Source organism: Furipterus horrens, unplaced genomic scaffold (genome assembly GCF_987537825.1).
Source record: "Furipterus horrens unplaced genomic scaffold, mFurHor1.1.pri manual_scaffold_2, whole genome shotgun sequence".
Classification (NCBI taxonomy): domain Eukaryota; kingdom Metazoa; phylum Chordata; class Mammalia; order Chiroptera; family Furipteridae; genus Furipterus; species Furipterus horrens.
This window is the reverse complement of record NW_028327172.1, coordinates 193,551,961-193,573,526: the sequence shown is the minus strand read 5'-3', so window position 1 is coordinate 193,573,526 and position 21,566 is coordinate 193,551,961. Positions and strand designations below refer to the sequence as shown.

Below are 21,566 nucleotides of genomic sequence, written 5' to 3'. Positions count from 1 at the left end.
CACACAGTCCTAGAACGTCCGCAGACCAACCCACTATGGGAACCATGACCAAGCAATAACTAAATGGACGCCAGTTGCATAAGGGAAGTGGGAGAAGTGCCTGGAAAGGAGGCAAGTACTGAGCAAGCAGCATTGTTCCTTCTCCTAACCCCTCCCCCACAACGCCATTGTGGCGAAATGGGTCACCCTGCCTTGACAAATACCTAAGGCTCTGCCTCTTACAACATAACAGATGCAACACCTCTACCTAAGACACAAAGGTAAACATAGAAGGCTGTCAAGTTGAGGAGACAGAAGTATGGCCCAAAAGAGGGAGCAGATCAAGGTTCCAGTGGGAGAACTGAGCAACAAGGAGATAGCCAACCTACAGATGGAGAGTTCAAAACACTGGTGATAATGATGCTCACAGACTTGACAGACAAGATTTAGTATGACAGACACATAAGGGAAGAAATGAAGACTGTGCTAAGTGAAACGAAGGAAAATCTACACGAAATCAATGGTGAAGGGAAGGAAACTGGGTTCAAATCAATGTTTTGGAACATAAGGAAGAAATAAACAACCAGTACAGAAGGAGGAAGCAAGAATTGAAAAAAACAAGGAGAACCTCTGGGACAACTTTAAACGTACCAACATCTGAATCATAGGGGTGCCAGAAGGAGAAGAGTGAGAGCAAGAAATGAAAAACTTATTTGAAAAAATAATGAAGGAAAATTTCCCAAATTTGGCAAAGGAAATAGACATAGAAGTCCAGGAAGCACAGAGAGTCCCAAACAAGCTAGACCCAAAGAAGACCCCACCAAGACGCATCGTAATTAAAATGCTAGAGGTTAAAGATAAAGAGAGAATCTTAAAAGCAGCAAGAGAAAAGAAGAGAGTTACCTACAAAGGGGTGCGTATAAGACTGTCAGCTGATTTCTCAAAAGGATCTTTGTAGGCAAGAAGAGACTGACAAGAAGTAGTCTAGGTGATGAAAAGCAAAGACTTAAAACCAAGATTATTCTACCCAGCAAAGCTATCAGTTAGAATGGAAGGGCAGATAAAGTGCTTCCCAGACAAGGTAAAGCTGAAGGAGTTCATCACCACCAAGCCCTTATTACATGATGTTAAAGGGGGGGATTTAAGAAAAAGGATAAAAACTATGAACATTAAAATGATAGCAAACTCAGAACTATCATCAACGGAGTCTAAATAACAAAAACAAACTAAGCAAACAGCCAAAATAGGAACAGAATCATAAGTATGGGGATCATTTGGAGGGGTATCAGCTGGGAGGGGGAAAGGGGAGAAAGGGGAAAATGGTACGGGGATTAAGAAGTATAAATTGGTAGGTACAAAATAGATAGGGATGATAAAAATAGTATAGGAAAGGGTAAAGCCAAAGAATGTATGTGCACGACTGATAGACATGAACTAAGGGGATTGTGATTGATGGAGAGAAGTGGGGTACTCGGCAGAGAGGAGCAAAGGAAAAAAGAAATTGGGACAACTGTAACAGCATATTCAATAAAATTACTTAAAAGTCAAGGGTATGACCTTGGGGATTTAGCTTATAGTGTATTAATATTTATTTGAAACACAGACAAACCCTTGTATCCTTGCACTTCTATGAGAATTTAGAAGAAATGAACAAAGATGACGAACATGTGACAACTTCTGATAAACTATAGATAGCTGTTGGTATTAACATTCTTTTTTCTTTTTACCAGGACCTTAGTATATAAGCTGCTTTGTATCTGTTTTTTTCTGTTAATGTCTTGTGTTTTCCTCATAATATTGAATACTCTGTTTAAATATTTATTGTTTAAATAGTCAAAATCAGATAGTGTTTAATTTATATATATTTAAAATTTAGTATTACCTGATTAAATCATTCTTTTGTTGAACATTTGTAAGTTGTTTCTGTTTGTTCCCACTATATGCAGGGGTGGGCGAAAGTATGTTTAGTTGTTCATATGGAAAATAATAACAATGATTAATAAATAATGATGAGTAAACCGTTTTGTGTACACAGCTGCAAACAGACTTTTGCCAATCCTTGTATAGTGAAAGGAATTCTTTACTACGTAATTTTTATCTGACTTTATTTACTTGAGTTGACTAGAAATAAATTTCTGGGTCATAGTATCTGATATTTTAATACTTTTATGACCAAAGTGCTTTGTAGGAAGGTTGTTGTATTGGGTTGTCCAAATAGTTTGTTCATTTTTTTTGTAAGCCGGTTCTAGTAGTGCTAGCTGTCTTTAACTTCATTCAAAACCATTTTGTTAGATTGTATTTTGACAGCTGTTATATCAGTGTGCATTTAAAAAAAAAAATTACCAAAATTGGTGAATTTTTGTGTAGCCATTTTAATATTGAAGATGGAAATATGCAACATTTTTGGCATATTAATGCTTCAGTATTTCAAGAAAGGTAAAAATGCAACTGAAACGTGAATAAAACAGATTTGTTCATTGTATAGAGAAGGTGAGGTGCTATGACAGATTGAACTTGTTGAAAGTGTTTTGCAAAGTTTCATCCTGGAGGTTTCTCACTGGATGATGCTCCATGGTTGTTGGGTAGATCAGTTGAAGTTGATATTGATCAAATAGAGACATTAATTGAGAACAGTCAGTGTTATACTGTGCATGAGATAGCCAACATACTCAAAATATTCAAATCAAGTGTTGAAAATCATTTGCATAAGCTTGGTTATGTTCATAGCTTTAATATTTGGATTCCACATAAGTTAAAGAAAACTTCTTGACAGTATTTCCTCTACTTAAATAAGGAAATTGTTCCGTTTTTAAAACAAATTGTAACAGACGATGAAAAGTGAATCCTTTACAGTGATGTGCAACTAAGGCAAGTGAAATGAACCACCACCACCAACCAACCACACAGAAGGCTGGTCTTCTTCCAAAGAAGGTGTTGTTGTGTATATGGTGGGATTGGAAGGGAGTCCTCTATTATGAGCTCCTTCTGCAAAACCAAATGATTAATTCCAACAACTACTGCTCCTAGTTAGAACTACAAGCAGCACTTGATGAAAAGTGTCCAGAATTCGTGAATAGAAAACGTATAATCTTCCATCAGGATAATGGAAGACTGCATGTTTCTTTGATGAGCAGGCAAAAACTGTTACAGCTTAGCTGGGAGGTTCTGATTTATCTGCCATGTTCACCAGACACTTCACCTTTCGATTTCCATTTATTTCGGTCTTTACAAAACCGTCTTAATGGAAAAAATTTCAGTTCTCTGGAAGACCGCAAAAGGCACCTGGAACAGTTCTTTGCTCAAAAAGGTAAAACGTTTTGGGAAGATAAAATTACAAAGTTGCCTGAAAGATGGCAGAAGGTAGTGGAACAAAATGGTGAATACGTTGTTTGATAAAGTCATTAGTGAAAATGAAAAATGTATTTTATTTTTATTTTAAAACCAAACAGATTTTTTTGCCAACCCATTAAATTTTGTAGCACTGCACTTCATGAGGCAGCCCATTTCATCCTTTTTTCACCATTAACACAGCCTTGAAAAAAATAAAATAGAAAAATCAACTGCCTTTCTAGTGAGACTAGCCTGTACTTGTTCAGAATTTTCCTGGGTAAGTTTGAGGGACCACAGCCATACTTGTCTTACAAAATGTGCTTGTAGTCATCTTATCCATTTCATTGTTTTGAAGCAGTATGAGATTATTCTTTGTAAAGTGGGATGTATATGTTTGAGAACTAGGGGGCTTTATAAAACGTGGTTGTTAAAAGGTGTATTTTTTCTGAGTTTTCCTGTTTCTCTCTTAATGTTCATACTCAATTTTTAGCACTGGTGTATTTTCTTTTTTCTTCTTTTTTTTTTTTTTACAAAATCCTTATTTATTATAATTCATTTCACTTATTACTTACGGTGTAATTAATATGTAGTAAATACAGGGTATTGTTTACGCTAGTTTTAGTTCCTTTTTTCTTTTCTTTTATTTTACTTTATCTTGTCATTTGAGCCCATGAGTTTTCTATTTTATTTTAGTGAGTCATTGGTTCCATCATTTTTCTTCTTGTTTTAGTTCTTTAGTTTTATTTGCTATCAGTTTTTGTACCCTTTTCAATTTCTTCTTAAATTTTCTTAGGTGATGTAGGAATTTGGAAGATTAAAAAAAAGTTGTTTTATACTTAACAATACAGGGTCTTTTTGTACAAATTTCTAAATACAGCTCTATGGAGTAAAAGTTTCCAAGACCCATCCACCTTTCCTCCTTCCCCCAGTCCTAATCCTGTCTTCCAGGTGGAACCTTTTTTTTTTTTTTTTTAGATTTTATTTATTTATTTTTAGACAGAGGGGAAGGAAGAGAGAGAGGGAGATAGACAATGTATGGATGCCTCTCATTCGCCCCCAACTGGGGACCAGGCCCTCAATCCAGGGATATGTCCTGACTGGGTTTCAAACCAGCGACCCTTTGGTTTGCAGGCTGGCACTCAATCCACTGAGCCACACCAGCCAGGGCAAATTTTAATATTACTGCTTGTTTTCTGATGTAAGCCAAGGTATCATTAATTGTTTTCACTTTGCAAAGGTTGCCCCAGTTGTGACAGAATCCTTTATAAAGTGTTTTGCAACAAAAATTATATGTGTATGTGTTTAAAATAATTTTCAGACAGCACCATGGTCTCCCATCTACCCTAGATCCATAGTTCTTAGTTTGCCTACCTTAAAGGAACCACTTCTCCCAGTTTCTTCTGGAAATATGCTGTGTGTGAACAAAATAATCATTTTGCTTATTTTTTTAAATGGAGTCTTAAGAGTAATGTATGTGAAGTCTAAAGTCTCTTTCACTAAGTGTAAAATAGCAATTCTAAATGATAAAATTTGTTTGACAATGTAAGTGGCAGTGTTTATTCCTTATTGGCATATGTCAGGGCATCCTATAATTAATGGTATCTTGGAGCCCATGAAATAGATTGGAACATGAGTCATTTTTGAAACCTGGCTTCACTAATATCTGTGTGACCTCTTTGTGTCTCTTTTTCCTTGTTGGTAAACACATTAGATTGTGACAAGGATTGAGTTATTCCATTTAAATCAGTTAAAATACTGCTTATAAGGTGCTAGGCAAATATCAATTATTACTATCATTGTTAATATCTCATCAACATTAGCTAGCTCCTTTTTTCTGAAATTTTTTCTTCCTTTGGTACCAGTGATAACAGACTGTCCTGATTTTTTTGTTTTGATCATCGTGTCTTCGGCCTAGACTACCCTGAGCTCTAGACCTGAGTTTCAGCAGTCTACTTGGCCCATTGAATTTACATTGATTTCATACCTGTCTCATTATATCTGAAATTGAATTTGATTTTTCCTCTTCCCCAAACTCTCCTCAATTTCTTATTTCCTTATCTTAGTTTATCATACTGCTATCCACCCAGCTGAAAACCAAAACTCTGAAATTATCCTTATTTCCTCCTATGATCATACACTTTAGTATGTAATAACTGTTAGGTTCATATGAGGAAGAAGGGAGGAGACGTGTAAACCAGTTAAAAGCCTTTATTGGGGAGATACCAGCAGGTGGACTGAGTGTGGAATGACTGCAGCCCAGAGTAGAAACAGAGGGGGGTTTTAAGGGCTTTAATCTTGGGTAACAGAATTATCAGAGTCTGGGCAAGCAAGCATAATGACCTGATTGCAAGTTTTTGCAAGACCACTCCCTTAAGCATTAACCCCTGGAGATGGCATATAGGCCTCAGCTGTGTTTCAGCTCCAGGTTTGCCATAGTTGACATCAGGACCAGCTGCAATGACTAATAACCTCTTGCCCTAGTGCTGACCAATCAGTGGAGACCATTACCTTGAGGGAAAGCTGATGAATATTCTTTTGAGATCCTCTCCAGATAAAAGCTCTAAGGATGGAGCACTGCTCTCTCCCTGGGCAGAGCCGGGGGCCTTACCCCACCTCCTCCTTTCCCCAGAGCTTGTTTTCCGTTGTGCGTCTTTTCCCTTTTTTGTCCCTGAAGGCTATCCTGCTTTCTCCTAAGTTCCAAGGCCCTTCTTTTGCCTCTGTAACTTATTTCCTGAGCCCATTTCTTCTACCTCTGTGACTTTCTAAATAAACTTCCTCTTACAGTCCAAGTCTTGGCTCTAAATTCTTTCTTAGCCAAAACTCTAGTACCATGGTTGCTGAACCAAGGTTTAAAACCTAACATAATCTCTCTTAATTCATCTACTTCATTTCAGTGGACTTCCTAATCATTCTTACTGTATTTCTAACCTTTCCCTCTGTATCTTCTTTAATCTCCCTGCAAGCATTTCCCCCTTATTACAGAGATTGTAAAGACCCAAATCTGATTGTCATAACAATTTGAAATGTTTCTAATTGTTCTTTTTTTAAAGTATATTGTATTGATTATGTTGTTAGTGTTGTCCCAATTCCCTTTCCTTTGCTCCCTTCTGCCCAGTATCCCCCTTCCCTCCTGCAATCCCACCCCCCTTAGTTCATATCCATGGGTCGTGCATATAAGTTCTTTCCTTTCACCCTTTCCTATATTATTCTTTTTTTTCCTATATTATTCTTAACTTCCCCCTGTTTATTTTGTACCAACCAATTATGCTTCTTAATCCTTGCACCATTTCCCCTTTTCTCTCCCTTCCCCTTCCTTGACGCTATAAAATCTGACTCTTGCTGACTTTGCTTGCCTCATGTCTGCTCTTTTATTCTGCCTATTCTAGTCATGATAGTGACTTTTTAGTTCCTAAGCATACCAAACCCTTTGCCTCTATTTTACACAGGTTTGACTTTCTGTCTAAAATGCTTTTTTACCTAAGTCTTTTAAAGGTAGTTTTTTTAGGGAAGCCTCTTCATACCCTCCAGATTTTCTCTGTTAAATACTACTTTCATGGTATCCTGTACTTCATTTAAAAATTGTATAATTCATTGTCTAATACCTTAGAATGAAAGCTCTATTTATGGGTCCAGAGAACATTTCTGGCTGATCATTTTACCACTGGTACCTATTTGCCTTGCAAATATAGGTATTCAGTAAATATTTATGGCATCACTGTGATCAGAACTTTAATTCTGCAATTATAGATTGTGTGAAATGTGATGACAGAAGTTTAGAAAGTAAAATTTTAAAGGCACACTGTTGCTGTAGTTGAAGAGGCTATTATTGGTTCTCTAGAGCTGTACTGTTCAATACTATAATACTAGCTACAGGTGATTTTTTTTCCTCGACATTTAAAAGAATTATTTTAAATGCAGTTGATTTTAGTATAATTCACAAGGTTGTAGAGCTATTACCATTAATTCCAGAACATTTCATTACCCCCCAAATTCCCCCTCCCCCTGCCTTTCCTAGCAACTAGTAACTTACTTTCTGTATCTATGGGTTTGCCTATCACATGTGGCTTTTGAACACTTGAAATGTGGCCAGGCCAGATTGAAAATGAACTGTTATTGTAAATTACACACTGGATTTTGAAGATTTCATATTAAAAAGAAACTATCTCAAATACTAATTTTGATCACTTGTTAAAATGATAATACATATATTGGGGATTAATATATTAAAATTAATTTCTTGTTTTTACTCTTTTTAATGTGATTACCTTAAAACTTTAAAGTACATTTGTGGTTTATATTTTATTTCTACTGGACAACACTGATCTAGAACTTATTTTCAGTAAGGACCATAAGTATGTCCCTCTGTCTTCAGTTTCCCACTGTCCTTCTAAGTCTCTCAGTTTCCATGTCAACCCCGCTTTGGAAAGATGATGTGCCCCCAAGCTCTTCTAATAAACATTTAAAAAAAAATTTTTTTTTAAATTTACTGATTTTAGAGAGAAAGAAGCATCGATTTTTTTGTTCCATTTGTTTATGCAATTTATACATTCATCGGTTGCTTCTTGTATGTGCCCTGACCAGGGATCGAATCCACAACCTTGGCATAGTGGGACAATACTCTTAACTAACTGAGCTATCCAGCCAGCGCTTCTAAGCATATTTTAATTTAACTATTTAAAAGATGAAAATCTTTCTTGTTTCTTTGGCCTTGGAATAGCAGGAGAAAGATGAGTCACTTATATTAAAAACTGTTAAACCTTTTAAGCCTCATTTTCAGCAAATTATGAAGAATTGAATTTCACATTTCCATGATTATGATGAGCAGTGACCCTAAATATTGGTAGTTATGATTTGACTAAGGAACAGATTAATAATTTCTTTATAGCATATGAGACTTATCTGTAACTTTAGGTATCATTTAGAATTGTATTTGTGTTAACTGAAATTTGAATTTAAGTTTTGTTTTAGAACAAATTTTCATAATAAATAGAAGTGAGACTAATGTGATAAATTAGCCTTTAAAAATAACATTTGCTTTAAGTGGGAGTTTTCTGCTGTACATTATTACCAGAACTCATATTATAGTGTGAAGTGGCTACTGAACATTCAGCATTTACGGTGTGGCAGTCATTGTTCTATATACTGTATTAAGTCATTAAATTCCCCCATGAAACTGTATGTGGTAGGTATTGTTTTAATCCCCAGTTGACAGTGGATGAAACTTAGGTACGTACAGAGTGGTTAATTAACTGGCTCAAGGCCATATATTAAGTTTTAAACAGGTTAAACAACAAAATACTTTCTACTTAGTGCTGATATGATAAAGTTTTTCAGTTCTCAGTTTTTCCCTCTAGACTGTAAGCTCCCAGTGGGCAGGAACTTAATTTTGTTCTCTAACATTTGAAGTTGCTTTTTAGGATATAATAGACTACAGGAAGTGCTTGAAAGGTTTTCATGATGGTGATATCAGTTCAGCAAGGGACTTGGCCTTGGAAATCTATTAAAATTGCTTTAAATTCTGCATTGTTGTTTATTGGCAATAATGCTCATTTATTTACCACATCCAAATTAGCGTTAACATTGTGTGCTATTTTGCACACTTTATGTATATCTTAATAAAAGTTTATTTAAAAATACTAGGAACTATAGTTTCTATTCATGTATTTTCCTTTTACGTGTTAGAAATGCATTGGAGCCAAAGGGAATGTTATAAAAATCAGGACTACTAGAGGTCCCACTGTGTGTTTAGTTGAGTTGGGAGAAGAAAATGTAGAAACGCAACTTTGCAGCTGTTGTCACAAAAAGTGTAGTGCAGTGACATGAAACCCAGTTCTTCAGGGGTTTCATCCAAATGACTTAGCTTTCTGGTTGTTAGTCATTAAAATAAATAAATAACATATTGTTTTGTTATTTATTTTTAGAAATTGTTTCTGTTAGACTGAAACAGAACTGAATACATTTTATAAAATAGTCTTTGAAATCAAACGTTTTTAGTAATTAATGTTGTTAGGGGAACAACATCCCTATTTTTATTCAGGAGATTCTCATGTAATCCTGAAATACATATTCTCATTTTATATCTCATTTCATGAGAGATGTTAAGTGACTTACCTGAATTAACACAAGTAATTGGGAGAACTAGGATTCAGTTCACATCTGTCTGACCCCATACTGGGGTTTTAAGTGGAATTTGAGTCTTAAGTGGGATTTTTAATTAGTTTGTGGGGGCGCAGGATTGGAGTTCTGGACTGTGGATGATTGAATTAAACCATGGAAGTAATAAAGGATAATTGTTGTAAATGGAAAAAGTAAGCTGTGAAAAATCTTTGTTTTTTAACTCCATTTCCTTTTTCTCTTTGGTTATCTGCAGATAAAAGCCCTACTCTAGAATGCTTCTTTATAATGGATATTTTATCGTGGTGATTGTATTTTCTTGACTACTTGAGTGAATTTTTCAGAGTGAAAAAAGACCCATTTTTCTCTCAGTTATAATTTGGGGTAATGAGAACAAAAATAAGCAGAGGTATAAAAATTAATAATTGTTTATTTAGCTTTTTACTAACCAGCACAGTTGGGGCAATCTAGAAGGCAGTTATTTTATTTTTTAAATTGATTTTAGAAAGAGGAAGGGAGAGAGAAACAATTTGTTCCACTTTTTTATGCATTCATTGGTTGATTGTTAATGTGTGCCAACTGGAGATTGAACACCAAAATCTTGGCATGTTAGGACAACACTTGAACTGACTGAGCTACCCAACCAGGGCCTAAAAGACAGTTTTTCTAATTTCTGTTACCTCCTCTTCCCTTTCTCCAAACTTTAATCCCGTCCTTTAGTATCCTCAAATTTTGGGGTTATTTACTTCTTTTTGGAAAAGGAGTATTGTGGGAAGCAATGGAGAAGTTTGAAAGCATTGATGATTTGCAAGATCGGTTACTCTTGTTTTACTTAGAAATCTTGGGAAAAATAGAAGTCTGTAGTTACACTTGTGGCTCCTTATAAATTGGTCTGATGCCTTAACATTAATTGCTGTGCATACTGGACAAAATATTTTACCATTGCTAAAAATGTACGTTTAATCCTCTCTCACAAATAGCATCAATTTGATCATGATTTTTGTAGGGTACAAAGAAATTTCCCATTGTGCATATTTATAATTAATTTGAGTTTTGGGGTAAAATGATCAGAAAAATGTGAAATACTGCTTTAATCCCAAGTACAAAAAAAAGATTAAATAAACTGGTACTAATTAGAATATTTCATTTTATAGTTCATAAAGTTTTTTATCCTGTGTTCCTATAGAAAGATAAAATTAATTAGAAGTCATGCAATTTTTTTAATTTAGGTTTTAAGTTGTATGTTTTTTCTGTACTTAACATTCTTTACTAAAACTGTTTAGTACAGAAAAGGAGTAAATATAATATCTTCTGTTGGAGTGGGTGGAGGAACCAAGATTAAGAAGGAGGTTCAAAAGCAAAAATTTACTCTTGAAATTTTGTGAGGCTTTCTTTCATAAGAGTATATATGTTGTGTTGCTTAGGTAAAAATATGAAATTCTAACCAAAAAATGAAAACATAACATATATGAAGTCTTTTATATTTTTAAAGATTAAGAAAAGAGGAGGATAAACTAGGAATATAGACCAGTGAAATACTAATATCGGTCAGAAAATATAAATGGAGAGCCATCTGCAGACAAGTACTTGTGAACTTTAATGTGAATCCTGCTGGAGGGTTTTCTGAATCACTCCACAAAAACAGATTGAGAGATTGAAGTGATACTGTAGATAAGAAAATACTTTGAGAAGTAATTAAAGGCTAAAATAAATAGATGGATATAAATTTTAAATAATCTGTTTTGAAAGTAGGTTGTTGCTGTTGAAGTAAACTAAGTAGAAGACCAAACTGAAGAAGACATTAGAGATTCTAGTGAGGCATTTAGGCTTCAGGAATTTTTATGGAACGGAAAGTTAACTAGATGCTTAGAGCTTTCACATCTGGGTGTGGGTAGTGTAGTATTTCAGTTAACCTAAACATTGAGAATTGTGCTTAGTTCAAGTGAGAGCTTGTAGCCCAAATGGCTTTTATTGACCCTGAAATTTCTGTTTATATAGATAGAACCCATGTAACCTGGGGGTATGAGTATCTCATTGTTCATCTACAAATGAATAGACTTATCACTTTGGGCCTAACATACATGAAGTTGGCAAATATAAAATAAGTGCCTGCTGTTTTTCTCTGAACATTCCTATAAAGTCAACAATCCATTGTACTATTGTTCATAGTGGTTTTATTTCATTAAAAACATTGAAGTGAAAACATGTTAGTTTTCTTTTGTTTTAAATATTCTTAAAACTGGCTAATTAAGTCCTAGAAAAACACAGACTATTATTTTTACTAGAGCAGATAACCAAGCTAATGAAAGAGGGGGTTTCACATTTTTTTATAGGTAATATTTTATAATAGGCTTTTTTTCTTGCTGATATAACTAACATTTATTTTCTGTTTATTTTTAAGACGAGCAAAAATCAAATTAAAGTAGATCTTGTAGATGAGAATTTTACAGAATTAAGAGGAGAAATAGCAGGACCTCCAGACACACCATATGAAGGCAAGTACTTTTTTCTGTATCAAAATATTGTGCGTATTAGAACTTGTCTGAAACATTAAATCAGAATAACCTGAAGCATCTATTATAAAATACATAGAAGGTAACTTCATTTGGCTTAGGACATACAGCAATTTTAAAATAATAAAAATAGATATTATCTAGACTGATTTTTCTTAATGAACTTTAGTTAATTTTTTTCCTTTCCCAAAATAGATTTAGTAGACCCAAGTTACAGGTTATATAGGTTAGAATTTAATAGTATAAAACTTATCTGTTAAGCCTCTAACTTATATGGACTATATAGGCTTTCAGTTACCCTTCATATGGTATCTATAACAAGCCTTGCCTTGAGTTTCTGGCTGATAAAAATATTTATAATTTTTTTTTTTAAAGTTCCTCTCCCCTGTTTGTCATTTAGCATTTCATTCACTCGTATGTCTTCATACAGGCTGTATTCCAAATATTTATTTATTTATTTTTATTGAGGAAAGCTTTGATTGTTTTAAGACATACAGAAAAGAAAGGAGGAAGCTTTGCTGAACTCAGTGTTCACAAACTTAAGTCTCTAGCTACCATGGAATTGGGTGGTAAGATACAGAAAGAAGCTTTATAGCTTTTTATTTCCTCATTAGGCAAATAATTAATATTATTACAAGTTTGGGTTATGTAGCATAACCAAAGTTTTTGCATATAATAGACATTCAAATATTGGTTTAATAGAAATCATATAACAATTTGTAGTAGTAGCATTTATTGAGATTTTACTCATTAGAGCTTTACATGTGTTTTCTCACTCAATTCTTACAATATATCTTACGAGGTAAGTACAGTTGTCACTGTTTCATAGATTAACCTTACTTAAGCTCAGAGAAGTTAAGTAATTTGTCTACGGTCAAGCATCTAAGTGGCACAGCTGAGATTTCAGTCTCAGCCTTTGACTTCAAAGCCTGTGTTTATCATCACTTTCTGCTTTTGAATGAATCAGGATTGACTGTATTAGAAGTGGTGGTTATGTCTATTTTGAATGTGGTGGTTCTATAATGAAATCTAAGTTACCTTAGATTTTCACAAGAAACCAATATTCTAGAATATGTTCCTGCTTTTATCCAAAATTTTAAAGATCCCCAAATGTCTTTAGTAATACTAAATAATAAAATTTTATTTTGTTTTATAGTTTGTATGAGTCATTTTTAGACATCATTTAATTTTTTATATTATTTATTGAATGCCTTCTGTATGCCAGGCCTCATCTGGATGCTCTCATGGAAGCTATTCATTTAGTCCTTTTGACGGTCATTAGATGGGGAATAGGTTTTTTAGGTATTGTATAAAAATCAAGTTCTTGTCTTAATAACAGGAGTTGTATGTAATAATATACCATTGACCCTACTTATCTGCAGGTTCTGTATCTGGATTCAACCAACCCTACATGAAAATATTATTGGGGAAAATATTACACTGTTGCTGATGTTTACTGTGTAGTTAGATGTATGGTGGTTGTGTCTGTACTGAAATATGTACAGATTTTTTTTCTTGTCATTATTCCCTGAACAGTAAATACCGTATAACAAGTATTTACATAGCATTTAATTATATTAGGTATTATAAGTAATCTAGGGATGATTTAAAGCATAAGGGAGGATATATAGGTTATATTGCAAATACTGTGCCATTTTATATAAGGGATCTGAGCATCTGCAGATACTGGTATCCATGGGGGTTGGGGGATGGAGGTGTGTATGGCCTGGAACCAATCCCTTGTGTATATTGAGGAATGACTGTATTAGCTTCTTCCTGAAAGCAGGCATTATTATAAATATTCTTGAATTGTTTTTTAGGTTGTATAGTTGTATTTTAAAAGACAGTAGGGGCAGTAGCATTATCATTCTAGAGCTCTTTCAGCAAATTGGTAACATAAACAAGGTACCTCCTGAACTAAATTTAAGTAGGCAGAATGTTCATTACCTTCTTGGCAATCCTTAACAGAGGTAGATACATCTAAAAAATTGGGACACATACACTATCTGTAGGATGATTAAGTTTTATATACCTTATCATTTTTAAGTTCTTATTCCTACTGCTGCCACTGTATGAGACATTAATGTTTGATAAGATTCATTTTAATATGTTTTTTGGTATATATTTGAGATAGATGAATTTAAATTGTGTTCTTTTTATCATAAAACTATTGAAGAGAAGTTCACTTTGTTTAGGAAAAGCATCATTCAAGGGCATAAACTTAGATACTACATTTAAAAATATATATAAACATGGATAAATATTTTGATAATATTTGTTACAAGGCTCTTGCTAGTTTTCAAGGTTGTTTTATCCCCCGTTGCCCCCTAATTTCAATTTAATAGCTAAGGCAAAAGTTTATCCATGGAATGTTAAATTGTTTATAACCATGTTAAGTAACAAGGCGGCTGTTTTATCTAGTGTTAAAAGTAATTAGATTGAGAAGTAGAATACCCATGTAAAAATTACTATATTGCACATGTTACTTAACTCAGTTCTCTTTTTGTCATAATAGCTCATTGGAAAAAGAATAATTTAATTCTTAATTCTTTTTCCTAAGATGTTTTGAATTTATGGAGTTGCTGATTTTTAAAAATTTCATCCATTTGTATTAAATTAAAAATTATAAAATTTTAACAAAGTTTTAATGATAACATTCAAGAAATAAATGTTTTACAGGGAAAGCTGTTATAATATGAATAGTGTAGTTATAAAGTTCGCTTAGTTGTGTTGCTCTGATATATATCAATTAATGCTGTGGTTGTTATATATTCAGAGGTTTCAGATAATAATTCAAGACAGAGCATATTAATAGCATATGCAGAAGAAATAGGGTTGGGGTGAACTCTAGGGTTCAGCATTATTTATATATCAGATCTCATGCTACTCCTAATAGATTGCTTTTGGACATTCAAGAAGGAAGAACTTTATATGAAAGGTTATAGAGACACTAATCTGGAATTTAATAAGAAAAAAGTGTGGTCCTTAGGAAGGAAAAAGAACCCACATATTTCTTAGGCCAAATTTTTTATGCCTGTATTTGAAGCTAGCATCAACTGAACATAAAGAATTTTCTATATTCACAAAATGTCTTCAGGTACTTGTCTCTTAACCTGTCTTATTTTTTGTTCCTTTTGTTTTGACTACTTTTCTTCATATTTCACTGCTGCCATATATTCTGTGATTCAGGCTTCTAGTTCAACTCATGCATCAGTCACTGTAGGATTCTGTTACAAAGAATTAGCAAGAAAAGAAGAATTGGAACCAAAAAGGGCTTGAAGAAAGTGGTACAAGTGAATTGCTCTTTTACTTTTCTCCCAGCTCCACATTCACATGTCTTTTCCTCACAAGGGAAGAGGGGGATTTTAGAGAACTCAGGATATACTGAGAGTTGAATGTATGGAATTTTGAAGTGAATATTGCTCCTAGCATATAGTTTTTATTGTATATTTTATTATGGAAAATTTTAGATATATATAGAAGGCGGCAAGTAGTATAATGAATTCTCCATGTAATCGTTGGCCAGCTTTAGACTGTCAACTCATGGCCAGTCTTTGATCTGATCATTCCTTGATTATTTTGATGCAAATCCTAGGTATAGTTTCATATATAAATATTCTGGTAGCACAGTTTTATTTGGTTATATTTTAGAGTAGTGAATATTCTGTGTTAATGAGATATAAAATTTTAGAATTGGAAGGTTCCTTAGAGTTAAGATTCAAATTCAGCTTCTCATCCAGCACAAGACTTTCCCATTCAGAGCTTCCTGAGAGGCAGTTATCCTTCCACGTAAGGGAAGCTAGATAAACTTTTTAAAAATATGAATATAGCTGCTAGTTGCTCAAGGTAACTTCAAAAGAGAATGTTGCCTTCTATCTATACTTTACTGATTAGAGCAATCTCCTTGTAAAGTTTTGCATTTTAGGCAGAGACTAGTTTTGTCTTTAGACTAGAGTTGAATATATTTAAAAAATTTTTACAAGCAGTGTTGGCATTTAATTTAGGGCATAAGTTAAAGGTTTGGGACATTTTTGCATTTGAGAGAACCAGCTGGAAATAGATTTTTTTCAGTTTATAGCATAATTTGTATATCCTTTTCCTTTATACCATCTATGCCTTTAAACCTCCCTGCTTTCTTTCTGTTTTTCTTATCTTATTATTTTTTTCTCTTTGCCTTTTTTCCTCCTGTTACTTAGCAACTCTTGTCAGTGTGATCTAGAGGAAATAACAAGAGACAGAATCTGTACTACTTAATTATCCCAGTGAAATCTTCAGCATTGGCCTGACTCTGGATTTAATGTATTTATCTATGTCTGGTGCTATTTATTCACTGATAAGCTAATATAGTTGTATAAAATGGGTATTCTGTATGCTCTAAGTAACCTTTAAATTAAAAACCAGTGCTTTTGATTATTTCCTTTTTGGGTTCCAACTTTAAAGTGAATTTATTGTAATAGTATATATATAAAATACTACATGTTTTGAAAACTTCTATCACTATATTTAGCTTTACATACTTGATTAGAGCAGTGTTCTTAACTTTCTGTTTTCCCCTTTTTTAGGAGGAAGATACCAACTAGAGATAAAAATACCAGAAACATATCCATTTAATCCCCCTAAGGTATTGTAAGCCTATTTTTGTGCATGAACTTCTGAAATACTTTTCTTGTTTCATTTAATTAATATATATATTTTTTGGTGCTTATTAAAATTACAGTGTTTTGACTTGTTGACTATGTAAATTTAGTGTGGACAGATTTCAGCTAATGGAAGATGGTTTGCTTCTAGAATTAAAATGAAAAGTAAGCTTACTCAGAGGCAGCTAATTATGGCTCTAGACTGGAATAATAGGATATACATCTGACAATGGCTTAAGTTCTAGATCTGGAAAAACTTGCAATGTTCCTAGATATAGAGAACTCTTATGCAAATTCTTACTTTCCTCAAAGAAGTACACTTTTTAGGAAGAATATATTCTGAATTTTTTCAACAATTATTTGAGTAATATGTGCCAATATACCAATAAATAAGATTTACACTGCCCTTGTTTTCATGGGGCTCACATTCTAGCAGGGAAAAATGATAATGAACAAGTAATAGCAACTATAATGAGTGTTAAAAGAGGAAATGGAATGCTCTAAAATTATATATAACAATGGGAACTAACAAACTAATTTTTTGACTGATCAGCTTCCTTTATGTCTTTATTTTGGTATCATCACTTTAGGCATTTAATTTTATTACTTATTTTGTCTGTCATTTATTTAATCACCCTTGATCTTTGTCACACCTGTTCATTCTTTGCACTGCTGTTCTTTAAATCTTCCTAAAGTACAGTTTTGATAATGTTTTTTATTTTCATGTTGATAAAGTCTTAAATTCCTTAGCTGAGAATTTAAAACCTCCTACCACCTGACCCCAGTCTTCTTTTCCATCCTAATTCTCCGCCACCCTCATTTGCAACATGGGTCTCATATGTTAACCTTAGATTACTTGTTATTTGTAGATGATGCTTATTCTTTAACATTTTTTGTCATTTTTCTTTTGAATCATTGTCTCTGTCATTTAAAATTTTACCTTTCTTTTGGGGTCTAGGTAAAGTATCAAATTGTTTCTCCTTCTGTTCTCAGTAGCATTTTATATAATTTGTATAGTACCAAAACAAATCGAGTGCCAGTTAATGTATTGTATTATTTGGGGTTGTGTATCTTTCACTAGCTTTTATGCTCCTGAGGTGAAGGACCAAGTCTACACTCAGAAAATGTTCTGGTATTTGCTTATTTAATCTATTGATTGTTCCCATTTAAGAGTAGGAATGGTGATGGAAATTCCAGGGCGAGTTTGAGTCATCTGCCAGTTCGAGGTGCCTCTTATTCTGTTGCTGTGTATATATATGTTCTGATAAGCCTGGTTGGTTTTTTTTTTATACTGGTAAATTATACATAACAAAATTTACCATTTTTAAGTGTGTAGACTAGTGGCATTAAGTACAATCACATTGTTGTGCAGCCATCACCACCATCCGTTTCCACAATTTTTAAATTTTTCTTGTTAGACAATAACTTCATGCTCCGTCATGGCCTCAGCTCCTGGTAACCACTGTATCTCATTTAAGTGGAATCTTAAAATATTGGCCTTTTGTATTGGGCTTATTTCACTTAGCATAATTTTTTAAATTTATTATTATTGATTTTAGAGAGGGGAATGGCAAGAAGAGAAACATTGATTTGTTCCATTTATTTATGCATTCATTGGGTGATTTGTGTATATGCCCTGACAGGGGATTGAACCTACAACCTTGGTGTATCAGGACAAGACTATAACCAAGTGAGCTACCCAGCCACGGTTAACATAATGTCCTCAAGGTTCATCCATATTATAGCATGTGTCAGAATTTCATTGCTTTTTAAGGCTAAATAATATTCCACTGTACACACACATCACAGTTTGTTTATTCATTCAGCCATCGTGGATATTTTGGTTATTTCTGCCTTTCAGGCATGGTTGATTTCTTTCTTTCTTTTTTTCTAATTGTAAAAGTGATTTGTGTTTGTTGTAGAAATTGAGACTGTTATAAAATGAAGTATAAAAAAAGAAAACAATTTTTCAATATGACCACGTAGTGACATCTACTACTAAGCTTTCATCTTATGTTTGTGACTTAATTTTCATCCTCATCCTGGTTAATTTTTATCAACATTTTGGTTACCATCCACTGTCAATCTATGGTTGTCAATATTATCGTTGGAATGAAGGCACTTTAATTGTAGAATACCATGAATTTAAGAAAAGAAGATTTTAAAATGTTTAGAGGTAAGGATGACCTCATGGTCTAATTTTTTTTTTTTAATGGAAATGAGTTAAAAATAAAGACCTCAAGAGAGACTTTTCAACTACATTTTTACTGTTAAATAATGAGAGCAGCTGTCACTTGCTTTGTGCTAAGAATTTTATAAGCCCTTTCTGAAAGTCTTTGTAATAGTCCTAATAAATGAGGGAACTGAGGCTGGAGGTTAAGTAGACTCCAAATCCCATAAAGCTCACTGTGCTCTACTTCCCTGATCCTGATGAAGGAGTAAGGACAAAATCTCTGAAAGACTGAATATGACTCTACCAAGAACAAGAACAGTCAGCCAGAGTTTAAATCTTTCTTCTGCCATTTAACTCTGATTTTTAAGGAAGCTGACTGATGTGTACCTCAGTTTCCTCATCTATAAGGTCCTGTCATAGGATTGTAAAGATTAAAGGAGTTAATCAATGTAAAGAACTAGATTTCAATAATTCTGTGAAACATTTTTTCACATTTTTAGCACCTCTGAAATCAGCATATATCTATCAGTGGATGGTATGTCATAATTTAATTGACAGAGTTTTTTTCTTAAAGGGTACATAAAATAATTGTGTATTGAATAATTGATGATACCTGAGATTTAATGAAACGATAACACTTAGAACAGTGCTTGCTGTATGCTAGCACTATTAGCTAGCGTTAACCAATGACTACCACCTTAAGAAGCTCTTCTTTAAGTCGTCTGTTGGCTTTGTTTTGTAACATTTTAAAATATGGTAGCATTAACACTTAAATGTCTTCTCTAAATTGAAATTCTCATACATTGCTAGTAGGAATGTAAAATGTCGAAGGTGCTTTGGGAAATAATTTGGTTAAAATTGTAAACACAGACCTAGCATTTCTACATCTAGGTTTCTTGTTCAGTAGAAATGCAGACATTTGTTCACAACAATTTGTGCACAAATGTTTATACCATTACTGTTCATAATAGCCAAAAAGTGCAAGCAACCTAAATGTCCATGGACTGAATGGATAAATAAAATGTGGTATATCCATATCATGGAATATTATTTGGTTATAAAAATGAATGAAATACTGATGTTGTACAAGGAAGATACAGCTTTGAAAACAGAACACTGAATGAAAGAAGCCAGACACAAAAGGCCCCGCATTGTATGATTTCATTTATACGAAATATTGGAAGAACCAAATTTGTAGAGACAAAAATAGATTGGTGAGGTTGGTGGTTGCTTAAAACTGGAGCACAGAGGAATAGGGAATGGCTGCTGGTGATCACATGGTTTCTTTCTGAGGAGACGATAATAGTCAAAAATTAGGTTGTGGTGGTGTTTGCACAACTCTGTGAATATACCAAAATCCATGAGGTTGTTTACTTAAATGGTCTTAATAAAAGTGTTTAATTATGAACCTCTTTAAAGCCTTTATTACAGCTTCGAAGTGATTGCATAGTCCTGGCTCTGTTTTAGGCATTATTACATTTAATCTTTGAAATCATTGTTTTATTAGCTCCTCCCTCTCCTACTCTTTAGTTCGAAGAGAAAAATAAGCTCAAAAGATAAAAACTGAGGTCTGTCTGATGTTTTGCTACTAACTCATGTTGCTCTTCAGCCCACTGTCCTAATTTCAGCCATTCTGTATTGAGGTAGCTTCAAGATTCAGAAATGTCTTCCTTTAGTCAACCCACATTTGTCTCCCTCTGGCTTCATCCAGTTAGTTGTACAGTAGATGGAACTTAGTATTCTTTTAAATATGGTGCTCATTCCATTTATGGCATTAAGCTTTTGCAGTAAATGTTAATGAAGAGATGACAAATATGTTCTAGATATGTATATATTTATTTGAAATGTTTAATGATTGGTAAATATAATGGAAAGAATGGAGAATATTTGCAAATTTCTTGCTGAATTGTGTTCACATATGTTTAATATATCAGCTTAGGTTTAATTTTAAGCTTTATGAGGTAAAACTATTGAAGTTAGTTATATTCTTTTCTTACTACTATGCAGCTAAAACTGCACAAAATTGAAAACTTACATTGATTTGTCTTTAACATAGCCTCAGAGTATTTTCTGTTTATTATTCTGCAATAAATTATTGACCTGAAGAGCAGAAGGTTTACTTCTAGATGGGGAGTACATATCTTTCATCTTTGAGTCAGTTGACTACAGTTTGGAAGGAATTTGAATGAATGCAAATAGTGTTATTTCTAGAGTAAATTATAATGTATATTCTATTAATGAAAAACTCATTAAATTAGGAAAACTATAGCTCGATGATTTGTCAAGTTATGAATTGGAGATTATGTTGTAAATTTTCCTCTTTATCCTTGGTGTTACGAACATACTTTTCTATGTCAAGTTGAGTATTAATACCAATGCTAATGATTTCTAATGAGTGCTCATCTGCACATGCATGTTTAAAATAAAACAGCATTTTCTTTTGTACACTAAGTTAAATATGGTTTAATATCATAATATTCTTGAGTTCCAATCTTGAAACTGGAAATTCCAATGGAAATATGAGCTCACTCTTTACCATGAAATAATTGCCAGTATAATCCAAATGCCAATAACTAAGAATAATCTCCTTTTATTTTGATTGGGTAACACTATGTACCTAGTGTTAAGTAAAAATTTTGAGTGCTCCTTTAAGTTAATGAATGTTCTGAAGTTACCCAAATGATCCTAGTAGTAATTTCATTTGTGAAAATAGAGGCTTTAATTGTTATTAGTAAATGTTTAATACTTTAAATCATCCTGTATCTGTTTTTTAATCATAGCCAAATTATTCTTACACTTCATCCCTTCCAACTTCTTTTG

The 21,566-nt window shown here is 33.4% G+C and overlaps 1 protein-coding gene across 1 annotated transcript in view; it reads left to right on the top strand.

Moving 5' to 3' along the window:
- Positions 1-21,566, top strand: part of UBE2K (ubiquitin conjugating enzyme E2 K) — a 55,319-nt gene that overhangs the window by 17,575 nt on the left and 16,178 nt on the right. Inside the window, exons 2-3 of the mRNA XM_090266970.1 lie at positions 11,825-11,918; positions 16,499-16,557. Coding sequence (XP_090123096.1) covers positions 11,825-11,918; positions 16,499-16,557 — 153 coding nt within the window. The remainder of the gene's footprint in view (positions 1-11,824; positions 11,919-16,498; positions 16,558-21,566) is intronic.